The 19,038-nt window shown below is 35.1% G+C and overlaps 1 protein-coding gene across 3 annotated transcripts; it reads right to left on the reverse strand.

Moving 5' to 3' along the window:
- Positions 1-113: 113 nt before the first annotated feature.
- simj (simjang) lies at positions 114-19,023 on the reverse strand. Of its 3 annotated transcripts, XM_064355918.1 has the most exons (9): positions 18,648-19,023; positions 9,952-10,245; positions 8,367-8,655; positions 5,831-6,028; positions 5,638-5,706; positions 5,480-5,572; positions 3,370-3,580; positions 2,965-3,318; positions 114-1,867 (listed from the first exon to the last, which is right to left on the reverse strand). In XM_064355918.1, the coding sequence occupies exons 1-9, from the start codon at positions 18,692-18,694 to the stop codon at positions 1,659-1,661; spliced, it is 1,764 nt and encodes a 587-aa protein (XP_064211988.1). In that variant the 5' UTR covers positions 18,695-19,023; the 3' UTR covers positions 114-1,658. The 3 variants fall into 3 exon arrangements, with proteins under 3 accessions (XP_064211988.1, XP_008195574.1, XP_008195575.1); XM_008197352.3 differs by lacking the exon at positions 5,638-5,706 and having other exon boundaries at positions 18,648-19,021; XM_008197353.3 differs by lacking the exons at positions 5,638-5,706; positions 5,831-6,028 and having other exon boundaries at positions 18,648-19,022.
- Positions 19,024-19,038: the final 15 nt, after the last annotated feature.

Below are 19,038 nucleotides of genomic sequence, written 5' to 3' on the forward strand. Positions count from 1 at the left end.
CAAATCATTTAATTTATTAATACCTTAATGTTAGAATTTTTATGCAAGCACTTACCTACCATTCCTGTTTTTAATTCAATTTATTTTGTCCTTGGGTGAATAAAAGACGCGCATAACTTATGAGTCAATTTATTTAAAAACATGTTGAAATAATTATACACTTACAAAATAGAATAGTTGAAAACTTTGAGGCAACATATTAACGTAAGTACTGAAGAGGCATTTAGTTTTTAGAAACTGTTATTTACAAACTGTAGTTTATAAAGCTCCCTAAAGACCTGTTCAGCTTGTGTATGATACTGTATGACTGAAAAAGAAAATGAAAATCAAAAAATAATTCCACAGCCGATTTATTACCGACAAAGATTGACTATAGTTTAGATGGAAAAATTGCAAGCACTACCTACAATAATAACACTAGTAATACAAGTAAGACTGAGAAGTTGATTTTATTATGTAGACGATTTTTCACACTGCAGATATTTGAAATGCATTTACATATTTTTACTGGCATAATTGTGCTCTAAATAAGTCTTACTGATATTTTTTAGATTAGAAAATAATTTCATTGAGCTTCATAGTTTTGTGACGAAAAATGTGCAAAAACAAAATTGTGTTAATCCAAACACTCCCCCATTAATACAAACAAAAATTCATTTAGATTATCATCAGAAATCGAAATTTCTGTTAGCACCCTCATATCGCTAAAATGTACACGATTCTAATGGAAAAAATACAGTATTAAAAATGAACACAGTACAGTGAAATCCAATAAAAAAAAACTACTCTTCACCCCTCAGTTTCCATTCCTTTAGCTGCATTGAATAATTTAAGGTGCCTCGAAAATACCACTTTTATGATTACATCTGAAATAAATATTTTCTTTTTTTACAGAAAGTACATTTTTTCAGCTAGTTGTCTTAGAAAACACTGTTTTTGTTATAATAGAAAACACCTCATAATAAATGTCAACATCAAGATTAATGAGCATAATATGCATCAATATTCCTATTGATTAACTATTATACAATTGTAAAAACACCTATTTACAAACTTGTTATAATGTAAGGATTCCGCATTCAAGCATTCACTTTAAAAATAAATGCCTCGAAAAAAATTCAACTAATCGTGCATTGTAAACGTTGAATGCCTTAAATCCGTTGAAAAGTAATTCAATCACACGATTACAAACAACCTTACACGTCTCTGCTTTAGCATTGTCAACCGTAATTTCTACATCTAAAAAATTTCGCCAAAGCTTATTTACATGTCCTGCACTGTCTCGAGAACATCACGTAATAAATAAAACACATTCCAGAAGTAAAAAGATCCGAAAACTTAACGTTAAGGAAATAAATCGTTTAAACTTAGTGTAAGTATGTCAATCCTGAGATCTCCGTTCGTTTAGTGAGTTAATTTCTCTATTTTTTTCAATAACCTCCAGTGTCGGTAATACAATAGGTACTAGAATCAGTCTTGCGATAATTGACTAAATTTCCACTCAAACTGTTAAATAATAAATAGCGATTTTTACTTCTGGAACAAAAGGGCACATCGACATTTAGATCCTCGCGGATGACAGCCTCGATGGCTTCTTCTTATACATAGTCTCGATCACTTTTTTAGCACGTCATTATCTAAATCTTATCACTGACACATCATGTTTTCCAATTGTGACGCTGACCCGGACCTGGAGGGATCATGTCGAGGAGGTACTGTCGTTGCAGCTCGGCGGCCCGCTGCAGCTCAGCCATGTTCGGCGTGCCCCCTTTGCCGCTGGCGGCCGCCTGCGCTATGGCCATCTGGTAAGGGTAGAACAGCGGCGAGAACGGCAGCATGTGCGCCGGCGGAGCTCCCGCCGTCAAACCTACAACACAAAGCAAAATTTAAAAAATCCACTCAATTAAAAAAAAATTGCGAAGTAATTGGATTTTAAAACAAAAAAGTGCGTAACGCTTGAACGCACTTTATCTAACTGCATTCGGCTTATTCTTGATGAATTTTTGCAAAATAATTTCGTTTCTGGATGAAAAAAGGTACCAAAAAACAAATTTGCATTTAGAAAAACTGCTGTTTGTTTAAATAGAAATCCGAGTAGCATTATGCGATGTTATCAGTCACTGTTTAGAGAAAGCTCAGGACAAGGCAGAAGAGGAAACAGACTTGCAAAAAAAACAAGTAAAGTCCAAAGTGGTCGTGTTCGGATTATGACAATAATTCACGAACAAGAAAACTGGAGAGGTGATCATAAGGAAATTTTTTAAGTAACGTAAACATATTTTTTAATTGTTGTTTTTGTAAGGGAAGCCAAGAGCGAGAACGAACTACTATTATAACATTTTTATTTAATAAAAGACGCCCCTTAATTGTCAGATTTAATTTTTTATTTCTTTTACTACCAACTCTCACTCCATATCGCACATTCGCACATTTCGAATAAAAAATTGGACCACTAGGATAACAAAATAACAAAAATATGTTCTAAAATATGTTACATTGTTGGTACTTTAAATAATAAAAAAACAAAAATTTTTTTTTAAAAATTTGGTAGAGAATAACAACCAAATTTCATACAAAATAGATTATTCCATTAAAAAGTATTAAAGAAAATTAAAATCGTTTTTTTAACTTTGGTGCCCTCTTAACTTTTAAATGGTGTAACTTGAGGTAAGTTGCGTTAAATCGCTTTATTTTGAACTGAAAAATCTTTGGTTTCTAATGTTTGTCCGTTTGTCCCTATCTTTTCGTTATCCTCTGTATATTTTTTTTTCAACATTACTAGAATTGGACTTATTTCATTACGAATACCTCATTTGAGAAAAAATCAAGCCATGCCATGCCCACTTATAGCAACCTTAAAATTTAGACTAGATGTAAAAACGAGCATCAATAGTTCTTTTAGAAACTGTGAATCCGTTTTAAAACGATTCAAAAATACAATTCGTCGTTTGATACATTACTCACTTCTGAGCAGCTGTTGTTGCAGCGCTTGCATCGCCGCATTCTGCGAGAACTTATCCGACGACGAGTGTGAACTCCTGGAGGGTGGAGGCGTTTGTTGAGCAGAAGGGGCTGGGGGTGTGGCCGCATGTCGAGGCGTAGGAGTCGGGGTCGCCGATTTCGGCACGGCTTCTGGAGTCACTGGCGACGGTGCCGGACTGCTCGAAGTGAAAACCCCATTTTGAGCAAGCCTCTGCTCGATTTCCTGCTCCTGTTGAAGAGCTTTCACAAACGCTGTCTTCAGCCGGTTCGTATGTTCGGCTTTGAGCGCTTTCTTCACGTTATTGGTTACACATTGCTCACAAATGACTTTAATCCCTTCAAAATCATCAATAATTAAACAAAACTCTTGCAATTGGAGTAACTTACCTCTATTTTTGCCTTTAGTCTCCCACTTCCAAACAGGGGTAAAATCAGAATTGCATTGACTACACGAAAACGGCATTGGCGGCAGCGGCATTCGCGTCTCCTTCGTCAGGAAATCAACGACGTGTTCTAAGCCTACCAGATATATGAATTCGGTGTTGCTGGGATTAGGGATGAAATGCATTTCAGGCGGAGGCGGTTTGGGCGGAGGGATCTGAAACAAAACACCAACCCAATTAACACCTCTGGAAGGTGGGGCCCCGAGCGTTTGCAGATGACTTGATGATTGTGGCATAAAAATCATGGAAAGCTACAAAAAGATGAAAAGAATGAAAAGAAACAAGAGAGTAGAAAAAGTAAATGTAGATAAAACAAGAAAGGTGTTTGGAAAGAAACGTAGAAAGGAAAAAGGATGAATGGCAATGAGAGGAAAAAAATATGGAATAAGTGAAAGAGTTGAAGTATTTGAGGTATGTAATAAATAGCAAGATGTCAGATACAACCCATATGAAAGAAACAGCAAAAAAACAAAGACGGTTTTATTAGCAAGTATGTTGGGAAAACGTAAATTTGCTACCAATTTCAAAAGGAGAATGAAGATGTTTGATAGTTTGGTGAAAAGCTGTAATGTATGAAGCAGAAGTGTGGGAATGGAAGGAATACGAAGAGATCAAATGGGTGCAAAATAAAATGGGTCATAGGGCTAAATAAACAAACGCTGGGGTACATAGTAAGAGAAGAAAATAAGAGAGAAAAATTAAGAGTGGAATCAGGAAAGACTGCAGTGAGATTTAGAGAATTCTGCAACAGTGTTGGACAGAAACCATAAAAGCAAATAAAAATGTTAGATGGAACGAACGATAAGACTAATATGAGAAGAAAGGGTATGCATGTATAGAAATTGAAAGAATGAGAAAAAGGGGAAAAACTATAGAAGATAAACTGAAACTGAGAGATGCGGAGGTAGATATGCAGGAAAGAATAGCATGCATAAGAGAATCGAGATGTAACGCCATATTTATTAAGGATGAACCAGCCACATGCTTAAGGTTGAACTATGCTGGGCTCACCGTCCAGGCGGCCGTGCGAATGCACTAATTTGAAACTCAATTTTTAAGAAAAAATAATACACAAAATCATTTTTTTACAATTGGATATTGTTCCTATGTTCACTTATTACCTCACAGATCAGTTCTTATCTTGATTTAAATATTTGTAACCAAGTTATAACGGGGTAAACAGCGTAATAATCTTAATGCTTTTATGGAAGAACCTAGAGTTCAAATGGCACGAAAAAAATATAGTATTACAAGTTAGTCATATACAAGACCCATACAAAAAATTATAAAAACCATAGTACCATTTTTTTATGAAAAAATAAAATGGCTAAAAATTGAGTTTTTTTTTAATTTTATTTTTAAATAACACTAGCAATTTTTTTCAAATTTATGTATATTGTTGCTAAGGTCAACAGAAAGTCACCAGGTTTTTTTCAAGCAATTTGAACTTACAATTTTTTTAATAGAACAACAAATTAAATCGACTTTTTAACCCGTTTTAACTCGGTTACGAATACATACTTAAAATGAGATACAAACTAACCTGTGCGGTAACTGAATTTAGGAACAACATACAATTGTAAAGAAAACATTTTGTTTATTACTTTTCTTAAAAATATAATTTCAAATTTTGCGTTCACGCTTGCTTGTACAGCTCCTCTTTGGACATTCTGAGTAAAGTTCAACCTTAAGTAAGATGAAAAGTAAAAATAAGAGAATCATAGCCAGGTTTAGATGTGGAAATGAGGAAAGAGAGAACAAACTTTGGAGCAAAGTTTGGGAAAGAATGTCCAGATTATGTGGAGAAAAAAGGGATGAGATGTTACAACATTATATTTCAGAGTGCGTGGAGCTAAGAGTGTGTGAATTTGATAGAGATAAAGTTATAAACGAAAATGGTGAAGCAAAAAAATGGATGAAAAAAGTGATGGGTGCACGAAGGAAATTGGAAATGAAAATAGAAGTGTAAATATACTCAATGTAGAATATCCAATAAGTTCAAGTAGGCAATAAAGACACCTCTGGAAAAAACAAACAATTATTATTTTTCCTACCTGTAGTAGCGTCTTTTCCAATTGTTTTCGTAGGGCCAACTTCGCCGCCGCTTGTCTTTGCGCCGGTGTCTGTCCATCGTCCCTCGATCGGTCCTGTTACCAAAAAAAGCAATCAAAATACAGCCGCAGAAGCAAGATCACACTAAATATCTAGTTACCTGCGGCTCGCCCAAAGGCGTAGTTTGCACGCTCGTACCCAATCCTTTACTATCTAATCCACTAGCAGTCTGACAGCATTAAAAACGTTAAAAAAATTAACAACAATGTACGCATTGAACAACCCCCCGTGCCAGACTGATTGAATTTATTTAGCTACCCCCTCGCAATGATACGCTCTCGTTTGACACAAACCTTAGACGGTTGGGGTGGTGCGGGTGTGATTGTAACGGAAGGCGAGAGATCCTTAACGCCTGGAGGGAAACCTGAAGGAGGTCGACCTAAAGAACTCCTTTGTGGCGGTTGAGGTACGGATAGATTCGCGCCTCGGCTACTCAGAGGCGAGCCGGACAGAGGCGGCGCGTGGATACTTGAACGAGCTGGGGGCGGTTGCTGAAAAACCATCGACAGGGCGCGTTAACGTCAACGTTGCGCAACGCAGCGACAAAAATGCAAAAATCCAATTGCACAACATCCATTATTTTATTTTTTGGCAGTATTGTCAAAACAAACGCGAAATTTTTATTCTAACATAACTGCTAAATTTGCAACCCAAATGGGAAGAATTATCAAACACGGCGGCTAAACCTATTTTTCATATTGCTTATCAACGAACTAAATTCAAATCGGCCATATTTTGTTGTAACACGATACACAATGATTTTCATTTTCCACTAGCCATTCAAGGTCACATTTTGAAAATTTTCCGGGGTGATGTTGATTTTAGTACGTAGTTGAGGTTGCTTATAGCCTTAGAAAATTTTAAGATGAAAAACAAACGCAGTGATCTGACATAAGTAACAATTATTATTTGTAATAATACATTTTTGGCGACTTTTTATGACTCAGTAGTCATTGTATTTCGAGCAAATTATTTAACCTCTAATTAATTTTATCAGTGTTTGCCGTTGCTTGCTGTAATAAAATACGACACTGTGTTAATCGGTCGACAAATATGTCAATAACTCCTTGTTATTAATTCCTCGCTCTTTACTCATTTTTTATGGCTCATGTCCCCAAAAATAGCGCAAACATCTGGTAATCGTCGAATATGTTTTTTCCTCCACGCCCAACAACAATTTTCGATCGGTTACCAAAGCACGGTTTCTTTCGTGTAATCGCTGATAAGAACATTTCAATTTGATTTGCAGGTTTTAATGACCTTGATTTCATCTTATCACTGAGTATACAACAAGGGAATTCCACGTAACATTTCTGTAACGAATTTACTTCAAAATCGACGTAAACCTGTTCTTAAATAGGAATGCACAAACGTTTTTGTACTCTTCGACTCTGCCGGAGGCGAAAATCATCACAAATTCGAATCTATTTCAAGGACGCGGTTATTTCAGTATGAAATGTCCACATGGACAAAATAAAAATCCTCGTCTATTATTAGGATTGAGCGGCCAATCAATTTCAAATGTGTTATTGAACGAATTTTGCAATTGCTCAATCGCCTAATTACATAATAAGTCATTCGCTTTCACTAATTCCTCCAGAAGGTGTATTTTCAAGATGAAATAAATAATGCTTCGTAAATGACGAAGAATCGGTTTTCTATACATGGTAACGTGCCAATTTGGAAAAATTCCAATTATCCAAATCGCCACCTCCGTACTATAAATAACATCCATTGTCCCTATTAATTCGATTAGCAACTCGGGAGGAAATTTTTATTTTTTCTCAAGAAAATCCGATGTAATCTCTGAAAAACCTAGATTAAAAGATGACGGAAAACTCGAGTGCCGGAAGAGCGATTTATTAAGAAGTTACCGTACAATTAAAGTGTCAGAAAGAAATTTTTTTTCAACAATTACGTTAATAATTTAATTTATCGCGCCGTTTTCGTTACGTTATTACGTTATAAATTCTAATCGTACCTAGTTGTGTGTATTTTCAAGGTTCAACTGTGGGTCATTCAACCCGTTTCAAATCGTCCGTTCTTTCCTCCAATTTTTACAAAGACAAATTTATCAACGAATCCACAACCACATAATTAACTGTTCCGATGTTTCAAAACAGAACGCCCGACTTTTCCTCCTATGATAGGTCAAGATTTACGATAGAAACGTAGTGGTTTCGCAGAAATGCCATAAAAATATTCAACCGCAAAAATGGGTTGAATAAAAATGCGAAAGAGATATAGAGTGGCTATTAAATATATAAATAGCACAGATAAAAACAGTGGCATTATCTATGGACGCAAATAGGTCTTTAAAAACGCAACATTAATTACCTGACGTTTAATTTTATCAAAAACAAAAAATTTCATTATAATAGCGAAGTACTGCCAATTTATTGATAAAAGTTTGCCGAATAAATTGAAACTTAATTGTTGGCGTACCACCTGCATAAGTAACTATTCTGTGACGTTTTTTTTTTTGGGGAAAGACATAATTTTGAATTTTTCGAAATTTATTTTTGAAAAAAAAAATTATTAGATGACCACCCACCGTATTAACACTACCTAATTTTTAATTGGGCTATTTTTGCTACGTAAAAAATTATAAACTAATCAAATGGTAAATAGCAAAAAACAAGTGCCGTGCGATCGCCAAAACCGGAAACATTCTCGTCATGTTCGAGGGAAATTTAAAATGTTCTCTACGTGACTCGTGAACAAAAACGTGTCGCTTGTTTAGCAAAATAATTACTAGAAGTACCGCAAAAAATCGTTTCCCCAATCGGCTATGAAAAACCGAACTTTCGGAAATATCCCGACACTTACTCCACGCAGAAGTGAGGGAACACTTCCTTGGCCAGTCTTGTGCGAATTCGGATGTCGGGAATGAAGCGATTGCGGTGGTTGGTTCTTGTTCGATGGTACTTTGACAGTGGTCGGTGTGATGCTGAGACCGCTTGGAAGACCGGTCGGAGGTAACGCCGACTGAGGTATGCTCGGAGGCAACACCGCCACGTTCTCCTTCAGCTGTTGCGATTGTTTCAATTTTTTCAACAGCACCAGCTTCATCTCTTCGGCGCGGAGATCTTCGCGGAGTCGTCTCAGGCCTCTGTCTCTGCAAATCAGGAAAAAAACCGAATTTTATGCATTGTCGCATGTGTGTATGTCCGGTGACCGATTACATAGTTATGTACTTAAGTGTGAAACGTCATTTTCGCAAACGAAGGTAATAACTTATCGCGAACCAGACACAGAAACGAGAACTTTGATCCCGTGAAGGTCTTCGATACACGAGGAAAAAATTATTAGCTGCATGCAGACTTTTTCAGGATTCTGATTTATTTTAAAGGTTGTTGCAGAAATTTGCATTTATAAACTATAATGAGGTCGAATTTTTATATCATGGCCGTCCAAAAAATGTAAAATACGAAGGGAAAAAAATTTGTTTTCAAACTTGAGTTGAGTATTTCGAAACATCACAAAACCGAAATTATTCCGTCTAATCAGTTTAATCACAGATAACCAAAATTTATTGCAACATATTTTCGGACCACAAAAGAATTTTTGGGGTCATAGCCCCCCAAAACTGGGTAAACACAGATAAAGTATATTTAATTACCTGGAATAAATTTGCTGTCCTTGGTTCTTAATATAAGGAGAGGCTACACTTTTTGTTAAACTCATTAAAAATCTTACTAAGCTTAAAATAATTCCCCTGATCTTATTTCTTCAGGATAAGTTGGCCATGAAAATTTAAAGTGTTAGCTAATTAATCTGGACACATAATAACTATTTTTGACAAACCATTTAACTTTACTTATTTGAAATCTCAGAGCGACTTATTATTTAGATAATCATAAAATGTTATAATTTTTGCTTCTGGTTTTAAAGTTTTACGATAAGAACGTAACTGGAATAACCAACCAACTCGCTGTCAAAATAAAAAAGCGACCAAGTATAGTCGTAAATTTTTATTTTAAAAACATTTCGTATGAGATATAATATAAAAACTCATCCAGAGTGCACCTGTCATTTTTTTCATTTGTCTGCATCATTTCCATGGATACAACTAGAAAAATCAGTAGCACCAACAGAATTTAATTAACCGAGACGTGGTTGCCATGACTACTAATGTCACATTTGAAAAAGTGTGTGCAAACACCTTTTTCTAACTTAATTTGCTAAATTAAATAGCCAACGCAACGGCATGAAACATTTTTAATAGGGACAAAGTTGTAATAAAATTGCGTCAAAAATAGCTCTAAGAACAAAATTTGTTTTGACATTTATTGCACACAGAACAATCGATACCGGAAATCTGATAGCTTTATCAGCTCCGGGTCACTCGACAACGCACCACCGTTCGATTGTCCTTTACCATTCGTTAACAAATTTTGTAATGGGGGCTCACCTCTGCTTCAGCTCCGAGGGGCTGAGCTCCTTGATGGGCGCTAACGGTGGCATTTCCCCTTCGCTCGAATCGCTGCTATAATCCGCGTTTCCGTTCGTCCGCGGTTTATCTAGAGTGCCATTAATGAGCACGTCGGGGCTTTCGACGTAACTTCTTGGTTCAGTGCGGGGGCGAAGCACTCGTCTCGAATAGACCATCGACTGGGCGCTATTTGTCGACACAATGCCCATTGGTTGTTGTTGCTGCTGTTGCTGCGGCTGCTGCTGTGGGGCTGGTGAAGCTGATCGGTTTGAACTGAGAAGAAAAAAACAAAATTACGAATGTTTGCAGATAACACGCGAGTATTGTGGAGTGAAAAAGGTGAGAGAGGGATCCGGATCCTAACCTCTATAAATTATTATAAGAGCGGTCGGGGTACGAGAGGGAGATAAGACCAGGTGGCGACATGACACGTAGGGGTGCGGGCAGAGGGGGTGGCGCACCGTAAAATTTCCTACATGATGGGGGAAGCGGAAAGGACACGTCACGGAGCCACTGCCCCGAGATAGGGTCGAGATAAGGGCGGCGATATTAATTAGGACGACTCAGAAATCATAAAAATCGACGGGATGCGCAATCACTAAAAGTACAGTTTACCGCCCTTGACACAACACCTATACACGCTGATCCCTCTAAACCCCACATTAGAAGTATTGGGAGTTCTAATAACGATAGTCATCTGAAAATTTGTATGCAACCATATTTCGTTAGATCTTTGGCGACACTTCCGGTTATACCGGATGTCGTTATCAACTTTCCTATATCTTCTTAAATTTAGACGTCTTCAAAATATTTAGAATTTTTTGAAAATTTGCATCTTTGGGTTATTAAAAAGAGACGGTTCAGATCTTTTCTTTAATGTTCAAAATTTTTTGAAAAAAGTTAGCAAACCCCAGATTTTTAAGATTAAGTTTGCAGAATTTAAACACCTGTTACTCAAAATTTTCAAATGAAATGCCACAATTTTAATTTCACTAAAGAGTAGAGAATTTAATTCTGCATGGATCTATATTAACATTCTCTAATAAGGACTTATGTTTAACAGTTTTCAAGTTATACAAACTTTTTGTTAGCATTGCGAAATTCAATACTTCGTTAGCCATAGCGCTTTTCGCATATGTTGTCAAGGAAACGTTAGTAAAATAATAAAAAATCAAAGTTTTTAAAATGTAAATTCAGTGGATTTTTTTTTATTTTATCCAAAAGAAAGCAAAATTTTTTACAGAACTTATTGTTTATTCAATGAGAATTGTACCTTGTAGAATTTGTCCACAAATAACGTTAAGATTTTGAGGTTTGTAAACTTTTTCCCAAATTTTGAACACACTGAAGGAAAGATATGTTTTCTTTTTTAGAATGTTCAAAAACGATATGCAAAACTCTAAAAATAGCAGAATTGCCGATTTTTCAAGTAAAAGGTGCAAATGCAAAAAAAAAATTCGAAAATATTTCAAAAACGGCTAAATTTAGGAATAGGAAAACCTGATTAAAATCCCCTTAAAATAACTAAAAAACATCATTATATTTAAAATAAGAAAGTTAATACCGACTTCCGGTGTAAGCGGAAGTGCCACCATATTGAAAATATTTTCATTCAACAGAGCCTAACGAGTTATGATCGTTCACCAATTTTTAGATAAATATCATTATCAGAACTTTCAGTACTTCTAATGTCTCGTGAACAGTGTATAATATACCATGCAATTTTCTAAAATTTTGGTCTACTTATCCATGACAGTTGTCATTAGGTGTCCATTACGGAAATAGGATTTCAAAACAGAATTTTGTTATGTTTTTTGGTGAATATTTTGGGCATATTGACAGATAAAGCGATTCTTAAGTTATTTACGCAATACATTTCATTGCTGAGGTAACTGTCAAGGATAACTAGATCAAAATTTAAAAAAATCGCATGGCACTCTGGATATAGCTTTTTTAATAAGATATAAGATCCATTTCTTTTGTTGCATACAATTTACAAATTCGATAATGGTTAATTTTAATGATTTAACCACAAATACGCCAGAAAATATAAAAATCGTTAAAATAATTTTGACTCTGACGTTTTCACACTGCTTTTGTCACATTCAACGTAATCATAACTAAAAAAAATCAACTTAAAATGAAAAAAAGTTTTATTTTATTAGATCTTGCCTGAACTCAAAGCAAAATACAAGAATATGAGTTGTCACCATGTTTTTAAACCGTTCTGCCCAGCATTAAATATTCAACCTATTTTATTACCTATTTTCAAAGTACCTAACTTAAACGAATGTGATCAAGATTCCATTTAGCTATGAACTTCGGAAGGTAATTCAAAATCAGTTGGGATCGGACGTTACGTCATGACCAAACAGATTAATTTATTTGCACGTTACTCAACTAACAAAGACAACAAAGATACGAAAACCATAGATAGATAATACAAAGCGGGAGGTGTGGGATGTCTAATTTCGGTTTTACCTACAGCTTTAGATGTATGGATTGTGAACATGCGAACGGAGCAATTTTTTATGGGGGTTATAAAATAAAAATAAAATTTTATGTTTTTTGTTTATTCTGGGGATGGTTGTACAATTTCCCCACATTTATCGTTTTGAGATAAAAAAATTTCGTAATGTCTAATGTCTATCAGAAACTGTTATAAACAATTCACAATTATTTACGTTCATAATTAAAAAAGTACGATAAAATTCCAAACATTTTTCAAACACATAGCTCGTATGCTTTATGTCACCTCGCTTTAATATTTTCATTCCAATAAAAGAAAAAGCACGTTATGTTTCAGCACTAATTATTTAATGAATTCGATTTTATAATTCATTTATCGATTAATTATAACACACTTCCGCCATTTGTAATGACAGCACCTGTAATAAACGTTGCCATACCTCGTATCTGGTAAGTTTCTTACATCAAATGAAAATGAACAAAATAAGGCCAAACAAACTCGTGAGAAAGTTCGACGAAAGAAAAAAAGCCGCAATATCTTGATACTTTCGACACGAAATGTGCTTTTAAAATTCGAAAACGGAAATTACGACCCTTGCAAATTAATCTGTACTTTTCAAAGTTTGCAACTGTTAATTATACGTTTTGTTTGAACCGCACAATTTCCATAATATCAGACAAAAAATATTTGGAGCAATTCCAAAATTCAAAAAGCGAGCGAAAATTATTTATCGCCTGTCACACACCCGGTGCAGCTGTTCCATTATGTTGCAATGCAATTTTTAGCGAAATGTTGTCAAAATAGTGTCAATCTTGAGATTGCACGAACAGAAAAAATAATGAATTGAACCAATTAACAGGAGAAATAAATCACTTCTTCCCGTCCCTCAGGGTTGGAAATGTGTCGAAACTGGTTCTGTAGACCCAACAATTGATAACCGTTAAAATTCCAACCGAACTAAAATATTTTCGTCATTTTTTTGTTAATTAAATCGCCTCAAACACTCAAGAGTGGTGTAATTCTCTTCCAAACGATTAAACCTATTCTGTTTACGATAGAAGGAAATAAAAACATGTTAACACGATGTGTTCTACAAGCATTACGCCTTGTCGAGAGTTCGGTTCATTGTGCGGCTTTTTCGAAATACAAAATGGTTACTCTCGGGTAATCATTAAAATGACATCATGGCGAGACACTGAACTTCAAGTTTCGAGATTAACGAAAAAATTGTAACTCGTTGGTAATCCGGTTAGCCATGACAAACGAATCAATCAGAGACACACTTTTGTTTATCTCAGAGTAACTGGTATTAAAAAATCATTTTGGGAAAAATCGTCACTACTGACCAATAAATTCTAAACCAATTGATCCGGAACCCTTTCTTTCCTTTCTATCAGAATTAATCAATTTTAATTAGATCTGACGATGTTTTATTTTATTTACGCGATCACGACAAGACAAAATGGTTGTCCCAGATCTCAGAAAAAACGGTGTCAAAACAACGATAATTTTTTCCAACACTAATGTACGCAAATTAATCGGATAACCTTTAACATTTCAGAATCAAACACGACTAATACCTTTGGTAAATACATTTTTCGATTTAGATGTAATGGAAGTGGAAAAAATTTGTCTCAATTCGCGATGGACGCGCGTTCTTATCCCGGAGATCTGTGTACAGTGTTGCCACGTCATTAAATGGAAGCTCTGTTTTAGGCGTGTGGCTAATTACATATTTGTTTTGGCAACATCTGAGAGTAGGTGCGAATCGATACTCTTGAATAAAAATAAAATTCGTACGTTTTTCGTCGATGCATCGACTTTGAATAACAAAACCGTTTTTTTAATATTAAACGATGATCGCTACGATAAACAAGGGTCATTTCCGTCCGACTGGCTTACCTACCAGTTCCACTTTCATAAAATCTAATTGAATAATAGTCCGGATTGGTCGTAAAATTAAACAAGAACACTGTATGATTACCCCCTTCGGCGTGTACCTATGAGAGATGGCTTGATTTTTATTAGGCGGGAATTTATTAACGAGCAAAAAATTGCGACAAATGAAAATTTCATATTTGGTCAAGATGTCCACGAGTTCACTTGCTTTTTACGGCGGTTACTTGAGCGTGAACATGGGAAATTACGCCAGTTTTTGTTACGACGCTTTATGGCATAAATGCGACAGAAAAGGCGTTCAATTAAAATTTGCGGCTCTTTGAATGCAAAATTAATTCATAATTACTTATTTGTGTCCAAATTTTTATACTACCAACCACAAAATTTCGTGTATGTTACGTGGAAACGAATTGTTCTTATCTTATCATTTATCGCGTTCAACTACAAACAATCGAATATCACGTTTTTCGCCATGTTCCTGGTTCGGGTACATTACCCGACAGTGTGTAATTGCAGAAAAATCACTACCATTACAAAAACAAGTGAAAGCGTAATTTTTAAGCGACTACCAACATTAAAAATCGAGTTTAATCATCTTATTGTTTAGATCTCGCAGAAATAGGCTTTATCAAACCCACGACTCTGACCTATTGACATTTCTATTTTTATTCGGATAGTGTAACACTATTTTGATGGACTCAACATCAAATTTGGCGATTCGCAGGTACCAAAAATCGTCTACGCGTCGATCATTATTTCTTAATTATCATAACAGAGTAGAACTTGGTCATTAACTGGTTTTTTCCTGCGAATTAATTATTCATAAGACTTTGTCATTCTTGATGTGCGGATAGGCCATCACAATGAAATTAATAGTCATAAATAAGTCTGAACATAAAGTGATATTATCGACATAGCAACAGAGTTCGAGTTTTCAGATTTGTCCCAGTTTTGGGACGAGGAAAATTCGACACTTTTGTTAAAATAGAAAAACGTATCGCATGGACGAGCCTTTGCGTGAATGAAGGAAATTACACACGTTTTAACTCGAGTTCTGACTTGAGCCACTAATTACACTAAGATTACAGGACTGAAGTGTAACAGATGGACAGTAAACGAATTGTAACATGGCAGGTTATGATAATTCCATACTTGCGTACAGGTGGGAGTCGAAACGATGCCAAAATTGGTATTTTGTGATCGAAAAATGTCAGTGTTCGAGTGTGCTACAGTGTAAACAATGTCAAAAACGACAATGACAGCGGCCCACTAGATGCCACTGGCTAATACTAAACGAAAAAAAACCGTTCTACCTTTGCAGTAAACAATTTTTGGTTACATTAACACATCATAAATAATTTCTCTACGAGTCTACGTATACGTAAATATTCATTCGAAATGTATTTACATTTTACTGAAACTCCAAATATTGCATTATACAATGCGGAGAAATAAAGCACAGAGTCGCCCAAAAATAGAAATGTTTGTTTTAAAATAGTTTCTACTCATAAATATTAATTAATTAATTGAAACAGAAGGGTTTTACGGAAATAATATAAACATTATTGGAATATGAAACGTAGCTGGCCATGTCGTATAATACTCATTGGGTTTACAAGAGGCATCAAACTGTCAATTGTGGTTGAGAGTTTTGACATTTTGTGAAAACAATCAAATTTGTTATAATGATTGACAGTTGACCGACAGGTTCGTAATCAACGGATAAGTTGGCTGTCGTTTGTCCTGATGACCAACTGTTAAAAAAAACTGTATTAAATTTTGTAACGTTACGGGCCTGCACGTCATAATATACACCGTACATGATTATTTCAAATTGGAAGTATCTATGAAAATCTGACATTATTTGATAGTTTTAATTGGTGGCTTTTCTTGGCTCATTTGTCGTTGAGATTCACTTTAAAACAAAATTGAAGGGTACAAGGGAAAAACGACCTTAGTTGTTTGAGAACATGGAGTGCAGTTGGAATTTTTGAGAGTACTATCAAATAATTAAAGCGGTAACTTGCACATACGGCTTTACGACGAGCAAAATGTGTTCCAAGATACACTATACTGAAGAAAAAAGTGATAAAGGTTTACGTTATAAACATTGAATTGTTCGTGATTTTAGTTGAGATGGATACACTGAGGTCGTTTTTCCCCTGTACCCTTCAATTCTTTCCTTATACAGAAACTCTCAATTTGCGCTCCATTTCACTCCAAAAAATGCAAATGCGATGTTGCCATTTTCTACTAAAAACTGAAATGAGACATACGTTATTTATTCTTATTCTATTCATTATTATTAAATAAAAAAGTTCGGTCTGTTTTGTATTCTTTGAAGCATATTTTGATACACATTTTTTTATCAACATAAACTACTCACGGGATTTTAAATTAACAAAAAGTAAAACTGACAACAAGGCGAATCTTTAAAAAGAAAATTTCATGAAGACAGCATCAACTTTTTTAATTTTAAACGGAAAAGATATGTATTTACTACGTTTTTTGATTTTTCGTGTTACTTTAGGAGGATTTTCATCAGCTTTCCCTTTGTTAAAATTTAATTCGTTGTTAATAAAAGTTAACAACGCGAATGGACCAATCAAATTTGATCACGTGCTCAGTTAATCACGCATTTAATTGTAGATTAAACTAATGACGCTTCTATAAACTGGTCCTTAGTGGAAGAAAATTTAATTTTACAACGATCTGTATTAGCATTCCCTATACCTATTTGTGATAATTTTCAAGTTATATTGATTTTCTTTGAGATTGCGGTAAATTTCTTACTAGTAACAGATAATTTTGCACAGACTGACGAAAAAACAATTCTCACTGAATAAACGATAAGTTCTGTTCAAAATTTTGCTTTCCTTTCCCTTAAAACAAAACAAATTCATTGCGTTTAGATTAGAAAAAAAATGATTTCTTATATTTTACTCTCCTTTCCATGATCTATGATAAAAGACTTATTCGAATTTCTCAATACCAACAAAAAGTTCGTATAACTTGAAAACTGTTAAAAAGATAATGATGTTCACTTAGCCAATAAAAATTGTGGCATTTGATTTTAAAATTTTTACTTATGGGTGTTTGAAGTTCTGCAAACTTATTTTAAAAATTCTGGGTTTGCTAACATTTTTTAGGAATATTAAAAGACCACAAAGAAATGAAATTTTTTGGAAAAACTAAACTAAATTTTTCTGGAGTAAAAATACCATACACCACAGATAAAAAATTAGAAAATGATACTGAAACTAAACACAAGAAAGTGATTTAAAAAGAACAGTAAAAAAATAAGTCCGTTTTTTAAAATGAAACAAATTACCAAATCAATTGTGGCGGAAAAATTGGTATCGACAATTTTTTTTTTTTTTGGTAAAAATGTGGCTAGAAGATTATGGCTTTGATGTTGAATGTTATTAAAGTTTTGTTAAATCTTGCTTTTATGGATATTGAATGCAGTTCTAAAAATTGTAATTAAATTCTAATGGTGATCTTTCTGTAACTTTTATCTTCGCTTTTCGTTTACAAGAACTGCTTGTGGTACGGAATTTGTCCTAACTTTTGTGTTCTAGTCTCAAAATTTTCATAGACAACAAAGATTTTATTATTAATTGTAAATAATTAAAAACAGAAACATTTTTGGTTACTTTCCTTAAACGTTGCCCAAAGACTATAAATAAACAAAAAACTAACGTACTTATGTAAAGGAAATACATTTACGGATTACATAATCAAAAAACCTCTTTCGTGACCTTATTAGATATCGATTTTGCCACAATCATTTATTCCATTTCCCACCTTTTAAGCGAATTAAAGTGTGATTAAACAAAGTCAAGTGAATTGCAGTGGGCCGTTTTGTTGTAAAGTACTCGCCGATTGTTTTTTTTTGACATGACATGCAAGATAGCTTGGGTTTTTCGACCCTTAAAACCGTTGACACAGCTTGTGTTTGAATTTCTTTCGGGGAGACAATTTGAAATCGCGCCGATTGAACGTTAATGAAGATCAGTCGTCATTAAAACTAATTGTTGGTAGAACTGGTTATAAGTTGAGCATCGGACCCCCATATTGAAAATCTCGTTCCGCCTCTATGGTAACCATAGCTACATAACAAAACAGCAACAATTATGTCACTCTGACATCTGTCAATAAATATTTGGTTATGGCAAAAGCCGTTGTTTTTTTGGGATGATAGTAGGGATAGGTTATCGATTGTGGTTTATGTAAATGGTGACGCTGTCCGAATTGGTCTTAATAAAGCGACACGTCCGGTCCGTAACAGCGCAGCGCAACCCACCTAATACTCAGATCGACGACAGCTTCATCAACGTCCATCTTCTCCATGAGCCCCCTAACCTCTCAGAACATGACACGGCGCGATCCCAGCGCACCTCGGCTCAATTATCGGTGCACCGAAAATGTATCGCGTCGCCAAATCGATTATCTTATCACTTGCACTCTTCGGCCCGGCACTGGCACGTCCCCGGCGGCCTCATCGGCCCCCCAGCACACAAAACACGAAAATCGGCCGCACTTCACTCCGCTCCGAAATTAACAGACGACTGATTCAATTCAATATGGCGTGGCCTTGTGTTGTGTCTACAAACACTACCGCGTTGATAAAACAGACGTATCGTGAACAGTCGAACTTTTACTACGTCACTCCTACCTTTCACGACATACGTCGC

Source organism: Tribolium castaneum, chromosome 3, assembly GCF_031307605.1.
Source record: "Tribolium castaneum strain GA2 chromosome 3, icTriCast1.1, whole genome shotgun sequence".
Classification (NCBI taxonomy): Eukaryota; Metazoa; Arthropoda; class Insecta; order Coleoptera; family Tenebrionidae; genus Tribolium; species Tribolium castaneum.

Bases quoted from the DNA above. Each gene is read 5' to 3' on its own strand.
- simj (XM_064355918.1), bottom strand. From the start codon at position 18,694: ATGGAGAAGATGGACGTTGATGAAGCTGTCGTCGATCTGAGTATTAG. The intron at 6,029-8,366 runs GTAAGTGTCGGG...ATGGTTTTTCAG, and splicing joins TTCCCTCACTTCTGCGTGGA to CAACCGCCCCCAGCTCGTTC. The intron at 1,868-2,964 runs GTGAGTAATGTA...TTTGTGTTGTAG, and splicing joins GCAACAACAGCTGCTCAGAA to GTTTGACGGCGGGAGCTCCG.